The sequence below is a fragment of the Pan troglodytes genome, chromosome 2, assembly GCF_028858775.2.
Source record: "Pan troglodytes isolate AG18354 chromosome 2, NHGRI_mPanTro3-v2.0_pri, whole genome shotgun sequence".
Classification (NCBI taxonomy): domain Eukaryota; kingdom Metazoa; phylum Chordata; class Mammalia; order Primates; family Hominidae; genus Pan; species Pan troglodytes.
Genome location: NC_086015.1, coordinates 111,799,345 through 111,818,009, shown reverse-complemented (window position 1 = coordinate 111,818,009; position 18,665 = coordinate 111,799,345). Strand labels below are relative to the sequence as shown.

At 38.0% G+C, this 18,665-nt stretch overlaps 1 protein-coding gene across 1 annotated transcript in view; it reads left to right on the top strand.

Annotated features, from left to right (window-relative positions):
- Positions 1–18,665, top strand: part of MYH15 (myosin heavy chain 15) — a 135,153-nt gene that overhangs the window by 30,584 nt on the left and 85,904 nt on the right. Inside the window, exons 12-16 of the mRNA XM_054680862.2 lie at positions 3,487–3,605; positions 9,208–9,357; positions 9,843–10,013; positions 15,275–15,451; positions 16,845–16,977. Of these exons, the coding sequence (XP_054536837.1) occupies positions 3,487–3,605; positions 9,208–9,357; positions 9,843–10,013; positions 15,275–15,451; positions 16,845–16,977 (750 nt within the window). The remainder of the gene's footprint in view (positions 1–3,486; positions 3,606–9,207; positions 9,358–9,842; positions 10,014–15,274; positions 15,452–16,844; positions 16,978–18,665) is intronic.

The window sequence follows — 18,665 nt, the reverse complement described above, 5'->3', positions numbered from 1 at the left end:
CATCAGGGCTTACACATAGCAAATGCTCAGTAAACTTTGTTTAATAAATTAATGAAATATGAACAGCTCAAAAATTGTATTATAACCTTCCATAAAAGAGATTAATATCATTATCATAACCCCTGTAGACTGACAAAACTGGATTTTGCTTCATTCTTTCATATCTGGTTATTTGCAGATGGGACTGAACTGGGACAGAATTGGAAATTTGGAAAAGATTCCTTTTTGAGTTTCTCTACCTTTTTACCTGTTTTCAGGTGAAGTCATACTTTGTTCTTTCCATCTTCCTGATTTCAAAATAAACTTACGAAACCTGGTTATTATTCTCTAGACAGTAGTTTGCAAACTTGGCTGCTCAACAGAATCGCTGGGGAACTTTTAAAATCCTGAAGCTCAGGCCTTACCCAAGTCAGACAAGCCAGATTTCTGTGGGTGAATTTCAGGCATCAGTATTTGTTTTTACAACTTGCCAGGGACCCCAGTGTGCAGTCAAAGTTGAGGACTACCACAATAACAACTTTGTTCTCAAACTTTTATGTGTATCAGAATCACCTGGGTAACACGATAAAACTAGAGCGGCCCAGCCCCTAACCTGCTTCAGGGAGCCTGTTGTTTAATCTTTGATTAGCTCTCCAGGCTATTCCAATACACACTGATGCTTGAGAACCACCGCTCTAGCTAAATGTTACCTCTCCCAGGTAAGATCATGCAGCCTAATTAAAGTGCATGGGTTCATTCACAAGGTCCTGAAGGAACTGATGCTTATGGGTAGGAATTTCATAAAGCCTATTTGGGAATATGATTAAAATATGTTTACACATATTGCTATCTTTACAACAGTAGTTCCTGAATGTCAGATGGGCATTTAGTCATAGATTTACGCCATTTTCATCTTGGTTGCAAACTGTAAACATTTAGTGCAAATGAAGTAATTTACTTTTTGGAACATGATGACCTCTATTGTTTCCTCTTTCCCCCCAAAACAGAGAACATATGTGATGTATAATGTAAATCTCTGGAGTAAATCCAGGGTACACTAGTCCTGTCTATAGATACTCAACTATCTCTGGAGTAAGTGACAAATAATCCTGTAATGTTAGATGCTATTTCTGTTAAGCTTAAGGTGGGATACTCCTCAGAGAATCTGAATTTCTTTTGTTCATGGATAAAAATAGACTCAAAGGACTGTGCTTAACACTGGAAAAAGGATATATGAAGACTCGGCGTGGGGAACTATTCTTTGAGACTATTATTACCTGTATTATCTCTCTTCATGCTTCCAAAGCTTAGAAAAAACAAATGTTTCTCTGTTTTTTTTTTAAACCTGGACAGATACTGGAAAATTGTTTTTCACATTGTTGGTTACTGTTCATCTCCACTCAGGTTGACCAGGCACATTGTATTTCTTCCCATCTTTTAAATATTTTCACATTGGATTAGATACTCTATAAAGTCTCTTTCAGTTCAAAAAGTCTATGATTTGACATACTGGATTCTCAATTTGAAATTATCAAGCTTTTGCCTCCAAACCTGGCACTGTTAGCAGGCACATCTCAGTATAGGATGGGCATGTCTGCTCTACCTTTGATTTTCATTTATTTTTCCAAATAGGCTTTGTGTTTTGAAAGGTTTCATAGCAACCAAGTACCCAGGCTATTATCACTGCAAATAAACTAACATAAAGTAGGTATGTAGCTTGTAGCAATGTATGTATTATATATATTGATTTTAGTTTATAAGAAAATCAAACATTTCAAACATTTTAAGCCTTGTAAACATTTTAAAGGCTGTGAAAAGGAAATTGATATTGCTAATACAGACGAGATAGAGCTCTCTAATTGTGTTTTGTTTTTACTTTATTTTCTGTTCGTGATTATTGCTCAGGAAAATTTGCAGTTTTTTTTTCTTTAGTGAATTAAAGAAAGGCTGCATTACCTTCTATTATAAGACATTATTCAACAGAATGACTATGCCAGACATATTAGCATATCTCCAAATTCCTTTAAAATAGAAAGCAGAGAGGGGTTTTGGATGAGTGGAATATTTATTTTGTTGGTAACTGAAATAGTCTACAATTTGAAATAAGCTTATAAATTTTTGCCTGTGTCATTATTTTGTGTCATTTTTTCATACCTGAAGTGATACATGCCTATTTACTTTTCCTTCTGATAATACTTAACTCTCCACTTCTTGAGGAAATGGAAGCTTTGTTTCATAAAACAATTTTGTGGGGTGTAAGTATTATTGTTGGGCAGCAGAGGGCACTACGGAGCAAACAGAGACCTTGCCGGGAAAGGAAGGGTGTTTTACAGATAGCTGGCAAGTGTCCTGGCTTCTGTTGATTGGTGCTTGTCTATAATTATCAGATTACATGGCCCAAGTCCGTGTTTTGTTGAAAGAGTCCACAAGTACATACATAGAAAGAGAAAACAAATTATAAAGATGGCATTTTCCATGTCCTTCAGACAAATTATATCTCAATTTTTAAAAGAGTCTGTTTCTTGATACTAGTCCTCTTTTAGAAGATTCATACACCATAATATTCACCTTTTAAACTGTATAGTTATTGGGTATTAGTATATTCTCAAGGCTGTGCAACCACCACTATCTAATTCCGGAACATTTTATTATCACAAAAATAAACTTTTAGTAGCAACTATTAGTAGTTATTTTGATTTTTGCTTCTCCTCAGCCTGTGGCAACCAAAATCGACTTTCTGTCCTTATGGATTGCCTGTTCTGAACAGTTCATAGAAATGGAATCCTGCAATATGTGGCCTTTCGTGTCTGACTCCTTTCACTTAGCATAATGTTTTCAAGTTTCAGCCATGTTGTAGCGCACATCAATACTTCATTTTTGTAAAATGACTAGCAATATCGTATTATATGAGTATACCACATTTTTTAATCCATTCATCAGTGATGGACATTTCACTTTTTCCCACCTTTTGACTATTGTGAATAATGCTGCTAGAAACATTTGTGTACAATTTTTTGTGTGAACATATGTTTTCATTTCTCTTGGGTGTGTACCTAAAAGTGATATTGCTGGGTTCCATAGTAACTCTATGATTAACTTCAGAGTAACTGTCAAACTGTTTCTCACAGCAAATACACACCATTTTGCATTCCCACCCACAATGCATGAGGGTTCACATTTTTCCACATCCTTGTCAACACTTGTTATTGTCTGCCGTTTTGATTATAGTCATTCTAGTGGCTGTGAGTGGCATTATATTTTCTTTTTCCTTAATGCCAACAAACTGAAGAAGTGAGATTTCAATGTGGCTTTGACTTGCATTTCGAAGAAATAATTTCCTTTAAACTTTTAGGATTCAGGCATTTATTTGAAAACTACAATCTACTTTGCTATGTTGATCTAAACACACTATCTTTCTGTCCTCTGGGTAGTTAGTTTGGCTATAATGGAATGAATCTTAACAGTGTTTTCCTCTCTCCTTCCTTTTCTTCTATTTCTGATGACCAGATGCTGACAAAGCTGCTTTCCTCATGGGCATTAACTCCTCGGAGTTGGTAAAGTGCTTGATCCATCCTAGAATCAAAGTTGGTAACGAATATGTTACCAGAGGTCAAACTATAGAACAGGTAAGGTGATATTTCAAGAGCATTATTATTCTATGATCTTCCAATAATTGTATATATATTGTACTGTATATTTTTCAACTACTAAGAATGTTTGCAATAATGAAAGCTTCTATAAATAAGCAAAAAAGAGCTCTTGGGATGACTATTCCAAATGTTTTTACTTGTGATGCACACCACAGTAAATGCTCTTGTCTGAAACATACATTTTGAAAGTTTTCCCTTAGGTAGCAAGTATCTTTGCAGATGCAGACAAACCCTCCACTTGTTGTGATCAACATCTTTGTCATCCAGCGAGGAAGCTTTCAAAGCTGTTCATTCCTAACATGGATAAAATTGGCAAATTGGCATGCTTCACGTATTTGGCATATTGGCTCCTTTGGCATAAAAGACACATGGTGACACGTTAGTTGAGAAACAGTTTTAGGACATATGCTAAAAATCAATATTTGAAAGGAGGTGTGTGTTGAAAACAGAAATGAGAGATGGAACGCCATGTAGATTTTGTTTAGCATCCAGGAGAATGTTATAGTAGAGAATAACAAATTCTCTGAGGCTTTGCCTTAATGCAGTAAATATTCCCAGGGCCACTGGATAATGAGACCATCTAAGCATGCTAGTATGTTTCAAAAATAATAATTTATATCTGTAGTGTGTAAGGGAAAATATGAGATAAGCTGGGCTGCAGTAATGCACACACACTAAAATCTCAGTGACAACAAAATATTTCTTACATCAAGTGCAATACAGAGTATACAGCCTTCTCTGTTTTGTAGTTCTATGTAGTTCTTTGTAGTTCTATGTCATCTGGGACACACGGCCTCCAAAGTGACTGCACAAGGAGAAAAGATCATTTGCAGAGAAAGTACAACCACCTTTAACTGCTTGGGCTAGAAGTAATATCACTTTCACTAACAGTCCATTGGTAAGAATTAGTAAAATAATACCTTTAGCTACAGAAAGGGGCTGAGAAATGTAGCCTTTCTGGAAAGAGGAAGTGGTGTCACACATAGTATGGATAAAGCATTCACAGTATTATTGCCTTCTATTCTTACAATAATACTCAGAGCTAAGTAGGGCAGAAATGCATAATTTATGTTTTTCCTAGTTGAGGAAACTGAGTCAAAGAGAATGTTAAGTAACATTCCAAAGGATATATAGCTAGTACTCAGGTGATACTGATTGTCTTACTCAGTATATACCCTAACTCTGAAAGAGAGATAGACAAATGTACAAATTTGTAATATAAGACAGTCATCTTATATATGATGACTAGAATAGATGTGTTTCCCTTGGTATATTAAGGTAACTGATGTGTCTGTGTTATTTAAAACATTTAAATGACTGATCAAAATCAATTTATTAATTTAGCTTACTCTATAAATGGATAATTCTACCTCTACTATAATACTAACTATACTATATTGAAATAATCTGCTTAGATTTTTGTCTTCTAACCTCTTTGAAGCATGAACTGTGTCTAATTCATCTTAGTACTCCAAGCATCTAAAACAATGCCCTATAAGCCGTAAGTGCTCTACATATGTTAAAATAGACTACATTGAGCTAAACTTGAATCACGATCAGCAGGACACATAACTGAGCTATTTCTTGGCAGGGGGTTAGAGTTCGGCAGTTTCATGCCTTCTTAGACATTCACCACAACATGCATGCATGACATGCTATGTTTATAGAACAGGGTTTTTCTCTGTATAAAACTAATGAGCCCAAATAGCAAGAAGAGCAGATTTTGAATGTTTCTAATATAAAGAAATGATCAGTATTTGAGGTATAGATGTGCTGATAACCCTGATTTGATCATTACCACGTTGTATACATGTATCAAAATATCATTCTGTACCTCATAAATATATATATTTATTTATCAATTAAAATAATAATAAAAACAAAAAAAGCAAAAAATAAAAAAATAAAAAAAATAAGGAGCCCCTAGGAGGGCTGAGAACAAGTCTTCAGCTCTCTAATATTGTGTTCTGAGGAATTAAAGACACAACATTATAGTAAGGACTCCAGCCTTTACTATAATAGGACCAGTGAAACAAGCTAATATATTATTATTCAACATTAAAATAAAAAATCCTCCTCCTCTCTCTCTCTCTCTCTCTCTCCTGGAGACATAGTAAGAAAGCATACTCTAAGGCTTTTTTTTTTCCCTTAGGAATTTTTCTGATTTTATAGAGACAATTGCCATTGCTAAAAATAGAGACATGTATGCTCTGTTGATGACAATTGCAAAAGATTGGAAAAATTTTTGCAACGTTAACATTCTATACAAAATTTAGTTCTAGCTATAATGCTAACTAACTCCGATACCTTGGTTAATTGTCTTCATCTCTCTGAGCCCCACAGTGAAGTGGTTGAACAACTTTGTATTTCTCAATGGTAATTGGCATTTAAGATGGGACAGTTCTTTATGGATGAGAGTGTCCTGCACACTGTAGATGTTTGGGATTCCTGGCCCCCAGGTAACTAAATGCCAGTAGCATTCTTAGTCACTGTGACAACCAGAAAATGCCACTTGCATTTCTAAATGCATTCCTCCTTTGAGGAGATACCATCCCAAGGTGAAAGCTGCTATATATGACTATCAAGAACTAAGGATCTTCAGGTCTAGTATTTTATGATTCCATGATATTTCTAACTATGTCACCTAGAAATAAGTTACTTTATGATTAATAATAAAATAATAATAATGTCCACTGAGTACTAACTATAGGTGATGTACTAAGTGCTTTGTATGGATTATCTCATTTAATCGAATAACAAGCCTATGAAGTAGATCTTGTATTTCTATTTTACAGCTACAGATAGTGACCCTTAGAAAGATTAACCACTCAAGGTGACACAACTAGTAAGTAAATACTGGGGTGAGGATGAGAAAGTGATAAAAGCAGAAAAGGGGTGGAAAACGGAGGATTAACATTTATTGGATACTAAGCGTCAAATATGCTGTCAGTTTATATCCTCTGTCTCACTGGATATCTCACAACAACCCTGAGCTACACATATTTCATTATTATTATTTTACAGATGAGAAAGAGAGGGATCAGCATAGTTAAAAATTTTGGCTGGGCACGGTGGCTCACGCCCATAATTCCAGCACTTTGGGAGGCCAAGGCGGGTGGATCACCTGAGGTCAGGAGTTTGAGACCATCCTGGCCAACATGGTGAAACCTTGTCTCTACTAAAAATACAAAAAATTAGCCGGGCATGGTGGTGTGTGCTTGTAATCCCAGCCACTTGGGAGGCTGAGGCAAGAGAATCATTTGAACCTTGGAGGCGGAGGTTGCAGTGAGCTGAGATCGTGCCATTGTACTCCAGCCTGGGCAACAGACCAACACTCTGTCTCAAAAACAAACAAAAAAGATTAACTATTTGACTTTGTTATTTTTTTTCTGTTGTTGTTTTCTATATGCACTATTGCCCCCCAGTAACCAAAGCCTTCTGTGAGGTTATTTTAAAAAGAGCTAAGAAATGGGTCCATTTAACCCTTGAAAAGTGGAAATATAGATTTAGCCACCTAATTTCCTCTCCATTGGACAGAAAATGATGAAAATGATTAATTAGTGAGCAACATATTGATCTGTTTCATGAATTCATTCAGCAGACCTTTACCATCCATTTATCCTACTGCCTACATTTCCAGGCTTTCTTCCTGTGTTTCTCCACTACTTCACACCTGACCTAACAGTGTCTCTCCCACTCCCACTTCTCAAGTATTTAGGGAATTAAAAGGGGGTGAGCAAGTTAGTCATGTTCTTTTTAAAGTTTCAAAGTGACTGCTGTAGACAGAGTGATTTCTTCAGTGTTACAGAGGATGAAAATCATTCTTGATGCTTTATTTGTACGTGTGTGCTCTTGATGCTGATAATAAAAAACTGTGATGCCATCCGGCTTATGGATTACTGTGGAAATGACTCAAGATAACTGATCAGGGAGTGGGTGACTCATAACTAAATCACCACCAGACACCAACTGGCTCCTGCTGTGTGCTCTCTCCTGGGCAGAAGGATGGATGTGATAGGCCTATTTTAAATGTTAAGTGATTGGAGCACGTTCTGTTTCCAGGCTTGGAGAATGGCCAGCTAAAATTCTCCCTTCCTTGGAGTATGTCAGAAACCTGCTACTACAGCAGCGCTATTGGAGTTATGGAAGTAGGATCTGCATTTGTAGAGCATCATCCAGGCACAAAGGTTGGCGCTCTCCCCAGTAGGTTACTTTAGAACCTTTTCCACACCCCTCCAGGGAAGGAAAAGGCAGCCTCAGTTTTACAGCAGGAGAATCTGAGTCAGAATGATTCACAAATGGCTATTCTCTGTCCAGGTTGTTGAGACCAAAACTGGGAACTAATATAATAAAGAGTTGGAAGCTAAGCTAGGAAGATCCTTTAAGAGTGTTTTTCAGATGAAGATGCTGCTTTCCAGAAAGGTTAGATCACTTGCCAAAGGTTACACAATTTATAGCAGCTACAGCAGTGGCAGAACAAGGGTTAGGGATTATAAATTTCTAATGTACTGTACCACTACTTTTCAAACTATTGTGCATGGTATTACAAATATTCTGAATCTTATTAACATGGTAAGGAAGACTTCATTCAGGACTGCTGCAATAGATATATTGCAACAGGGGAGAGATACTGGGCTCAACTGCAAGTAAAACAAGGATAAGTGGGGATTTACAGCCCAAGACCAGAGGGAGGGGATCAGTGGATGGAAAATTACTAACAGGGGGTAGGAGGATTTTTTTAAATTGACCTAACAGGATTCTTGCTAAAGGCAGGCCAAGAACATATACATCAAAGGTGAGGGATAAGGAATTTAATCAGAGATCAAGGGTGAGTGATTCAGCAGACTTCTTCCTGCAGCTGGGCTAGACAGGCTGAAGACAGGACAGGTAAGGTGGAGGCAAGGGGTCAGAGGATCCTCATTAAAGTTTGGTCAAGGAGAGAGTCTTTGTCAATAGGAATCAGCTGGGGATTGTTAGCTTACAGATTCTGATTCAGTAGGTCTGGGACTGGGCCTGAGAGTTTGCATTTTTAACAAACTCTTAGGTGGTGCTGCTGCTGGTCTTAGGATCACACTTTGAATAGCAAGGCTTTGGGACACATCACCACACCATACCCCAGGATAGTTAGTCCTTTAATAATAGGAACATGATTCCTCTCATCTGTGTTTTCATAAGGAGGCACCAGGCTAGCTTACTCCTTTCTCCTACCCATCTCCTTTCCTCCTTTTTCTTCCCTTCCTCTCTCCTTCATTTTCCCCCTCCCTCCCTCCCTCCCTTCTTTCCTTCCTTCCTTCCTTCCTTTCTTCCTCCCTCCCTCCCTTCTTTCCTTCCTTCCTTCCTCCCTCCCTCCCTCTCTTCCTCCCTCCCTTCCTTCCTCTTTCTCCTTTTCTTTCTTTCTTTTTCTCTCTCTCTCTCTTTCTTTTCTTCCTTTTCTCCTTGTATTCAGCAGAATGTTGGAAGCACAGAAGGTCAATAAAGACATCCTAATTTGACTAGAAAGCAGTTGATGATAGAGAATGCCCAGGATTAAAATGAACACTTCAGTCAGATGAAGGAGTGTTTTCAATGTGATTTCTAGGTAACCTGTGCTGTCGGTGCCCTGTCCAAGTCAATGTATGAAAGGATGTTTAAGTGGCTAGTAGCACGGATCAACAGGGCCCTGGATGCCAAGCTGTCAAGGCAGTTCTTCATTGGCATTCTTGACATCACTGGTTTTGAAATCCTTGAGGTAAGTGTATCTGGTAAGAAGGAAGTCAATGCATATTTATAAGAAGATTAGAAAACGTTAGTTGAAGATGGGAAAATATGGTCAAAGCATGGGGATCATTCTGTGCAAACCTTAAGGGCTACCTTGTTTGGAAAAGAGCTATAATTAATATCAATAATAATTATTGTTATACCAAATGGTATTAAGTATTTATTGATTTCTTAATTCTGGCTTACATAAAGGTAAATAGAGGTAAAGGAATTAATTATGATTTTAAATTTTAATACCATTAAGTGCTATATTATTGTAATAATCTTTAGAAAATTGTACTTAATGATATTACAATTCAAAATTACAATTAATTAAGTTAATTGAGCATTTGTTACTTGTTGGGTCTATTTCTGATCATATAATAATGGTTATGGTTTTTTCTTTACCGGACATTCTTGAAAGTGGACCTCAATTTTATTTTTATCTCTTGTTCTTACCTATTCATATCCTTGAAGTATAATAGCCTTGAGCAACTTTGCATTAATTTTACCAATGAAAAATTACAACAATTCTTCAATCGGCACATGTTTGTTCTGGAGCAAGAGGAATATAAGAAAGAAAGCATTGAATGGGTGTCTATTGGCTTTGGTCTGGATTTGCAAGCTTGCATAGATCTCATTGAGAAGGTAATATATGTTTTTCTCTTTGTCCATTTTCATTTCGGGAGAATTGTCCCTGCCTGCTACGTTGATCCATGTCAGGACTTAGGCCCTATCAGAGGATGGGAAATGGGGGCGGAAAGCCCTGCACATTTTATCTTAATGGTGTTTGTGTGCATCATCCGTGGCATCCAAACGAAACTCTCTTGTCAGTTGCCCCACTCCATCATCTGTAATGCAGGCTTTCACCGCACATTTGATGCTAATGCATGGCCTCCACTGTTAACGTGAGCGGAAACTTGTCGAGATTAAAAATGGTCATGCTCTTGACTGGAAAAACACAGAGCTGAAAATATGAGCACTAACTGATTAACATAAGGTGAATGAGTAGACCCAGAGCAGCTTAACAAAATTTGGCAAATTAGCATGCAAACAAACAACTGCCATCAATCCTCAAGGCCACTACCTTGCAGGATGTAGTTTGTTCATTTAATTGGACAAGTACCAGTTAGTTTAAGTAATTTATGACAATACTTCATGGCTTATTAGTAAATTAGCTGCAGTGTACGGTTTCTGAATTTGGTGATGTCCCAATACTCTGAAATCTTTCTGCATGTTCTGGGAAAGATGAGCAGGCTTTGCTGGGGGATTATGTATAGTCCTTTCTGTGGCTTTCTCCATGGGAGCAAGCATGGCGGCATGTTAGCAGTTACATGCCTCTTGGGCCTCGCCATAATCGTGGATTGCAGTGAATCTTCAAGATGGATCTGGGCAGTCTGAAGCCTTTCATTTCCTGAATACTCTAGCTATGCTGTCACAGTTGATTCTCAACAATCCTGCTAGGAAGGAGCTAGGGCAACTGACCTCTCCCTGTCCTTTGCAAGCCCTGGGTTTTATCAATCCGTGTCCTATCAATTTCATTTATTAGGCTTTAGATCTTCTTAAAAATAACTATTATTTCCAACAGGAGTAGATATCCCATTGATTTTATTTATTTTATAACAAGTGAACTTCCTGGGGGAAAGACAGGCTGATTAAAAAATATTAATAATGAATCAAACATGAGCTGATTAAAAACAGTAATAAAGATGAACCAACTATGATCTGGTATGTATTCTGGCCTTATAAGAGCTGTAGTTGTCTCATTAGAAATGAAACAAAAGAACTGGAGGTCCTCAGAGGAACAGATTTATCTTCTGGCAATTGTCACCTATAATATATACTCACTTTGATTATGACAAGATACTGTTTTCAGGCAGGAACATGGGACATAGACATTGTTCAGATCCTGACAAGTTCTGTGAATGTTACTGATTTTTAGTTGATCTGAAGTCTGTTGCCTCATTTATGCCAGTCTTGGTTATTCCAAATAACACACTAGCATCACGGATGTAATTTCCTGTTGTATTTTCTACTGATATAATAAAATGAGAAAAAATTACTGACCAAATGATAAAAGGAAAAGATAAGTCTTTGGTTTTCTACAAACAATTTTAACAGGATCCAGGTCAGGCAAATGAAAATACCAAAGCCTTCCTTGAAAAGATTCTAAATTTTGAAAAGACCCATTATGTTCGTTGGGGCTATCTGAAGAAGATTTGTAGCAAATATTAATGATCAAACTCAGTCCTTGAAATAAAATGCATAATGGGATGTTTTTAAAATTTGAAAGTACTAAAACACATCAATATATATAAAATGTTGTATAACATGCATCTCTGTATACGTATAAGAAAAAAGGATTTTCATTACATAAAAGTTTCATATTTGTAAGTTTACAGAAAAGTCTATATCAGCTGGGTGCAGTGGCTTATGCCTGTAATCCCAGCACTTTGGGAGGCCAAGGTGAGTGGATCACTTGAGGTCAGGAGTTTGACACCAGCCTGGCTAACATGGTGAAACCCTGTCTCTACTCAAAATACAAAAATTAGCCAGATGTGGTGGCGCATGCCTGTAGTCACAGCTACTAGGGAGGCTGAGGCAGGAGAATAGCTAGAACCTGGGAGGTGGAGGTTGTAGTGAGCCGAGATCGCACCACTGCACTCCAGCCTGGACAACAGAGCGAGATTCTATCTCAAAAAAAAAAAAAAGTTTATATCAAACTAAAGTAAAAAATGTATTCTAACACAAACTTTAATTGTTAATTTGGTCTTCAAGTTTACCGTGACCTCCTTTCACATTTGTGCTGTGAACAAATTTATTATAGGATTTGCTCATACTTATTTTATTACTTGAAATATTCTAGTTTGTTTAGAACTTGTACATCAATAATTTATATACTAAAGTATTAATATATGATTACATATTTATGGTTATACATAAGGCATTGGTAAAGAGATTTTCCCTATTATTTCCTAATAAATACTCTCCAAGTTATACATTTAAAAACTTACTATTCATTTGGTGTAAACACCCTAGAAGGCAACATACTTCTTCCAGTAATTTAGCTCTTTGGAAAATTTCTCACGAGATTGGGATTAGGATAGATTTTAGAATTTTACCAGCCTCAAGAGAAAATTTGCTTCAATACTTTTCATTCACTGGTTTTTGAGTCCAAACTATACTACCTAGCTTGATCACATTATTTGCCTTATTGGCCTGACTTGACCTGAATAACATGTAATGATATACCATCAGACAACAGGAATTTTTCATGTTAGTAGTCAATAGTATCAGGTATCCCAAAGAAAGTTCTAAAATATTTTAAATACTGGCAGTATCTTGGCATTATGTGTTATCACCTCCCAAAAGAAACTTTTCAGATGTGTTAATTATTGTGTTTTTAATATAAAATGAATCATATTAATATCTAGTTGTATCTTGTATGCACATGAGTATTTTCTTTAAACACATAACTCCATCCTTTTTTTGATTGGCAACTCTTACATTTTGTTTGATAATTGATCACAGCAAAGCAGTCAAGTTCCCAGAACTCAGACCTGTATGTCTCAGGGTTCACCTGTCAATTAATTACTCAGCAGAAATGTGCTGAGGGCCTACACTTTAGTTACCTCGGAACCTACTATGATAAGGGTTATGATGTACAAACCCCAGAAGGCATCATCCTGGCACTCCAGGAACTTCTAGTATTATTGGAAATAAGCCTTAAAACAGAGGCTTTTATTTTTTATTAAACCAATAAGTAAGTCTATTTTGCAACTATTTGTTTTGGTTGCTCTCTGTTCACCCCATTGCTGAAGGAGGAAATCCTGCCCTAGGTTTATGGGAAAGGCTGAACATATGACATCCAACACTAGACAGATGAGACCAGCATTTTATTAGCCACTTATGCTCACAGCCTGCAGGGGGGACACCTTGAACCATGCGGGGCCATGAGAGGGTTATGCTGAGAATAGAGTGAACAAGCAGGGGCTTTAGGAGGCAGGCTTTGTAGTAATTATAGGTGACGTGACAATAGAATCCTACAGAAGGATGCAACAGGCTTGTTTGAATAATTTCATGGGCTGATAGAGAAATGAAACCCGTTACTCAGGTATAAGCAGGCACTACCTATGGTCCCTGCCATAAGGAAGGTGTTTGGCTAAGGGATCTAACACATGGGAGCACAACAGAAAGGGAACTTTTGAGCCCCTCCTGGTTTTTCCCAGATGTCAAGGCACACATAATGTTGGGCCTTAATTTTAGGCCTTCTACCACACTACTATGTATAAGACTCTGCGTAAAATGCTGTAGAAAAATGTAAGCATTTTTATAAATAGTTTTTGCCTTCAGGAAATTTGCAGTCAAGTAAAGGATTTGTAAGTCTAATAAAAGTAAAAATGCATTTAAAAATTATGCGCTATATAAATGCAATAAAATTTTCCTACACACCACATTCTCTCCATCAGCAAGTTGGCACTCAGCTCTAAATTTGACGCATATCTTATTTTTAATGACTTCTCATAAGCTCCAACACTACCACTACTCTAGACCAGGGGTCAGCAAACTGACTTTGTGGACCCAATCTAGCCTGCAGCCTGTTTAGGTAAATCAAGTTTGATGGGAGCATGGCCACACTCATTTTGTTTACATGTTGTTGCATGCTGCTTTTAGTGTTTCAATGACTAAGTGGATGGCAAGGGTCTGACAGAGACTATATGGTCCTTTAGAGAAAAAGTGTGCTAATGGAGGTCATGAGATTTGCAGTAACATTTTTTGTTTGTTTTTTTGTTTTTTGAGACAGAGTCTCTCTCTGTTGCTCAAGCTGGAGTGCAATGGTGTGATTTGGGCTCACTGCAACCTGTGCCTCCCAGATTCAAGCGATTCTCCTGCCTCAGCCTCCCGGGTAGCTGGGATTACAGGCACACACCACCAATCCTGGCTAATTTTTGTATTTTTAGTAGAGACAGGATTTTACCATGTTGGCCAGGCTGGTCTCGAACTCCTGATCTCAGGTGATCTGCCCGCCTCAGCCTCCCAAAGTGCTGGTGTGAGCCACCTCACCCAATCTGTTTGTTTTTTAAAACCCTTTAAAAATGTAAAAGCCATTCTTAGCTCACTGGCTTTCCAGTACAGAGTGCAGGCAGGACTGAGCCCATGAGCCCTACTTTCTAAACCAATGATCCTCTTTAAGCATACATCAAATCACAGCACTTCATTTAAAAAGCCTCCAAAGGCTTCCTATTACATTTAAAATGAAAGCCACATGTCTTACTACAGCCTATAAGGCCTTTGAGCTCCAGCTGCTCCTTACCCCTTTGACATTATCTCTTAAAATGTGCTCCGTCAAGCTAGCTTTTCTCTGCCCACACTGGCCTCTGGCAGGACCTCAGACTTGCCAAGTGGGCTCTGGCCTCGGGGCCTTTGCATTCTTCATTTTTCTGCCTGGAATACTTGTGCACAGATCTTGTCAGCTTGTTGTTCTCATTCAGGAGAGGTGTCTTACCCAATGACTCTATCTAAAACCTCCTTACCTCCTGTCATTCTCTACTTCTTTACTTTGTATGTTTTCCTCAGAGCATTTATATGAAACTAAGTCATTTGTTTTTTGGAGTTATTTCTTTGTTTACTTGCCTACCGTCTGCCACTCCACTAAATGTATGCACCCTGAGGACAGGCACTTTGTATATGTGGCTCACAGCTGCATCAATCACTAGCGGCTACTGGTATCGTTATTAAGTAGCAGATATTTAATTAATATTTGTTGAATGGATGATTGCTAGTTTTATACAGTGAATATTCTTCCCTTTGTCAATTGATTAGGTTCCTGGGAAAGAATTTATACTGACCCCCTACTGAAAGTGCCGGTGTTTTTAAAGAAATCTGCTGCTCTTATGTCTCTTCAACAGCCAATGGGCATCCTTTCCATCCTTGAAGAAGAGTGTATGTTTCCTAAGGCTACAGACCTGACTTTCAAGACCAAACTCTTTGACAACCATTTTGGAAAGTCGGTTCATCTCCAGAAGCCCAAACCTGATAAGAAGAAATTTGAAGCTCATTTTGAACTTGTCCATTATGCAGGAGTGGTGAGTTACCTCTGGACCCCCGGTCTTGAATTTTCCTGACTTTGTTTCAAATGCGCTCAGCCAAAGTCCTTAGATGATATTTAAGTAATGTTTAGATTAAATGAAGAAAAGAACAAAATACATCTCAGTTCCACAAAAAAGGTAGTGTAGCCTTTTAGCACTCAGGAAATGAACAATAGCATTCCATGTGCACAGAGGTCAAAAATCTCCAAATGGACTCTGTCAACCTCAACTCAAAGCAAGGCAGCTTCAGAAAGGCATGGAGACCATCAAAGTCATGGTTTTCCCCCATTTGTCCTTCCTTTTAACTTAACGTTGTGTGAATGAATGATTTCAGTTGATCTTTTTATTGAAGATTTTTTTATTCTCCCGTAAAGAAATAGTCAATGTGAAGTAATGGTCTCCAAACTATGGCCAAAAACGGTTTCTAATGACCCTTGCTACCTCTCATTTCCTCACCAGTGTATATGCCCCTTTTTCTGCATTTCTACTTCTGGCTGGTGACTCTGGTGGAACAAAAAGAGAATTGATAAAAGATAAAATAATACTTCGACCTAAAAATGGCCTGCCAGCTGTACACAGATATGTTTATAGTTCTCTTCTTTGATATCCTGGCATATTAATTATAATGATATATACAGTAAAATACCATTGCAATTGCTGGGTTTTTTTTTTGAGTGTTCACTGTATGTCAGAGACAGTTGGATTATTTCACCATTCTTGCCTTTAAAGGACTGCTGGTGTGAAATACCATTCAATCCTTCCTTCCTCTCTGTTGCTCTCTCCCCCCTTTCTTTTCTCTCCTCTCTTCTACTTCTTCCCCTATCTCTCTCCCTTCTTCCCTTCCTGTCTGTTCCTTTCTTTTGACAATGTTAATGATAAGAATCTTGAGAATCTTTTTGGGCTGCACAATGGGCTTTTGGAGGTTATTCTGTACTATTACATTAAACTGATTTAAAGGTAAAGGACCCATATAATTTGTGATTTATTAAAAGTAATGCACAGGCTGGGCATGGTGGCTCCCTGTAATCCCAGCACTTTGGGAGGCTGAGATGGGTGGATTGCTTGAGCCCTAGGAGTTTGAGACCAAACCGAGCAACATGTGGAAACCAAATCTCCACACACACACAAAATAAATAAAAATACAAAAAAAATTAGCCAGGCATGGTGGCATGTGCCTATAGTCCCAGCTACTCTGGAGGCTGAAGGGGAAGGATTGATTGAGACCAGGAGGTCGAGGCTACAGTGAACTGTGACTATGCCACTGCATTCTAGCCTGGATAACAGAATGAGGCCCTGTCTCAAAAAAAAAAAATGGGTAATGCACAGCCTTCTATGTTAACTTATGCAATTTTTTTTCTTTTTGTTACCTGAAATGCATGCCTTTCCAAAGGTACCTTATAATATCAGTGGTTGGCTGGAAAAGAACAAAGACCTCCTTAATGAAACAGTGGTAGCTGTATTTCAGAAGTCTTCCAACAGACTCCTGGCGAGCCTTTTTGAAAATTACATGAGTACTGACAGTGGTGAGTCATCCAATCTTCCTTGATTTTTCAGCCTCAGAATGGAACCCATGGCTGCCTCAGCTTTTGCAAAAATTCTTGCTTCTTTCCTGTGATATGTTTCTGCTCCCTGTGGTCTGAGTCGTCCCCTCTTATTAGTCTTTCTGTCTTCAGGCTGGGGGTTCTTCAGGGAGATGGTACTAGTGCTCTAAGATAGATTCAAGAAGTCTGTTCCTGGCCTGCTTTTGTCTTCTACTTCACCTAGCTACAAAGGGAAAACAAAAAACATGTTTTGATGAATGATTTTGGGGCAATAACTTATTGTCCCAAATATCTATATAACTATATATATATAATTATAGTTATTGCCCCAAATATCTTGGAATATTCTCTTTCACAGCACTCTGTGCACTTAGGGTTATTAGAAGCTTCACGAGGGCAGGGATTATGTCTGACTTGTTCAACTGTAGCCTCTAGCATGCAGCAAATACCTGTTTAACAGGCATTCTATTCTGACAACTAATCTTGTTTAGTAGTTTGTAATTTACAAAGTACTGTTAGATACATTATCTTACTCATTTCTTACCTGACACTTTAAGATATATACAGAATGTTCCTGTCTTTCCACCTAGCCTTTGCCATGTCGTAGATTTATAAAATCAGGGATCCTACTTAACTTATCACAGGAACAAATATAGAGAAGTTAAGTAGCATCCCTGATTTTACAAATCTACTATATGGCAAAAGGCTAGGTAGAAATATAGACTTCTGTTTTCTAGTTTAGTGCCTATTCTACTCACTGTCTCCCAGGAATAAACAAAACAGAGACAGACAGGCTACATGCATTTAGGATGCAGTGAAAACTTCTGCACCATCATGTGATGGATTTGAAGATACTGAGCCAAAGTTGCTAACACCAGCCTCACTGAACGAAATGCTAACTACATACAGAGGGAAGCTCTCCACGATTTACAGCAAAAGTCACAGATCGACAGCCTCTGAGCAGAAACTGGCCTTCAAACACGTTTTGTTTGGTCCACACAAGTTAAAAAAATCAGATTTCACATGCACATTTGAGTTTCCGTTTTCTTTTGAAAAATGGAAATTCTGGGGAAATAGATAATCTGGCCAGCCTGGGTTCTGATTTCCCCATGGCAACAGTACACCAACTGTTCTTTAAATGGGGTGTGTACTCTCACTTTCGAACATACCCTGCTGTTATCTTACACCCAGCTGCATGTTAACTCCCAGCCCCTATCAGGCTGATTGGTTCTCTCAACTGACATAGGGAATGGAGAGAAAATTTAGCACTTTCTGGCTTCATCAGCACATGATGACATAATTCTGGAACATGCCTGAAATCCTCTGGGCCTGCCTCAAGAAGAGATGGAAGCTACTGTGTCTGGACCCGGCTAATCTTCAGGCAGTACATTTGCCTGATTCTAATAGCTGCTAAAGTACCTCTGAGAAGTCTATTTGATAGTAGCCACATAAGCTTATGACTCCCAGTTGAGTAATTCTCTGATCATAAGAGATCAGAGAATGGTTTGGGCAGAGAATTAGAGGAGAAATCGTCTTCTAACTCTTCAGGGTGTGTACTGTGTTCTTTGGAACTAAAAGACAAGAATTGTTCAGAATGGCCTTTTTTTTTATAGCACAGGTTCTTTTTCTTCAAGAAAATGGAAATAGACTTATTATTTTTTATAAATCAT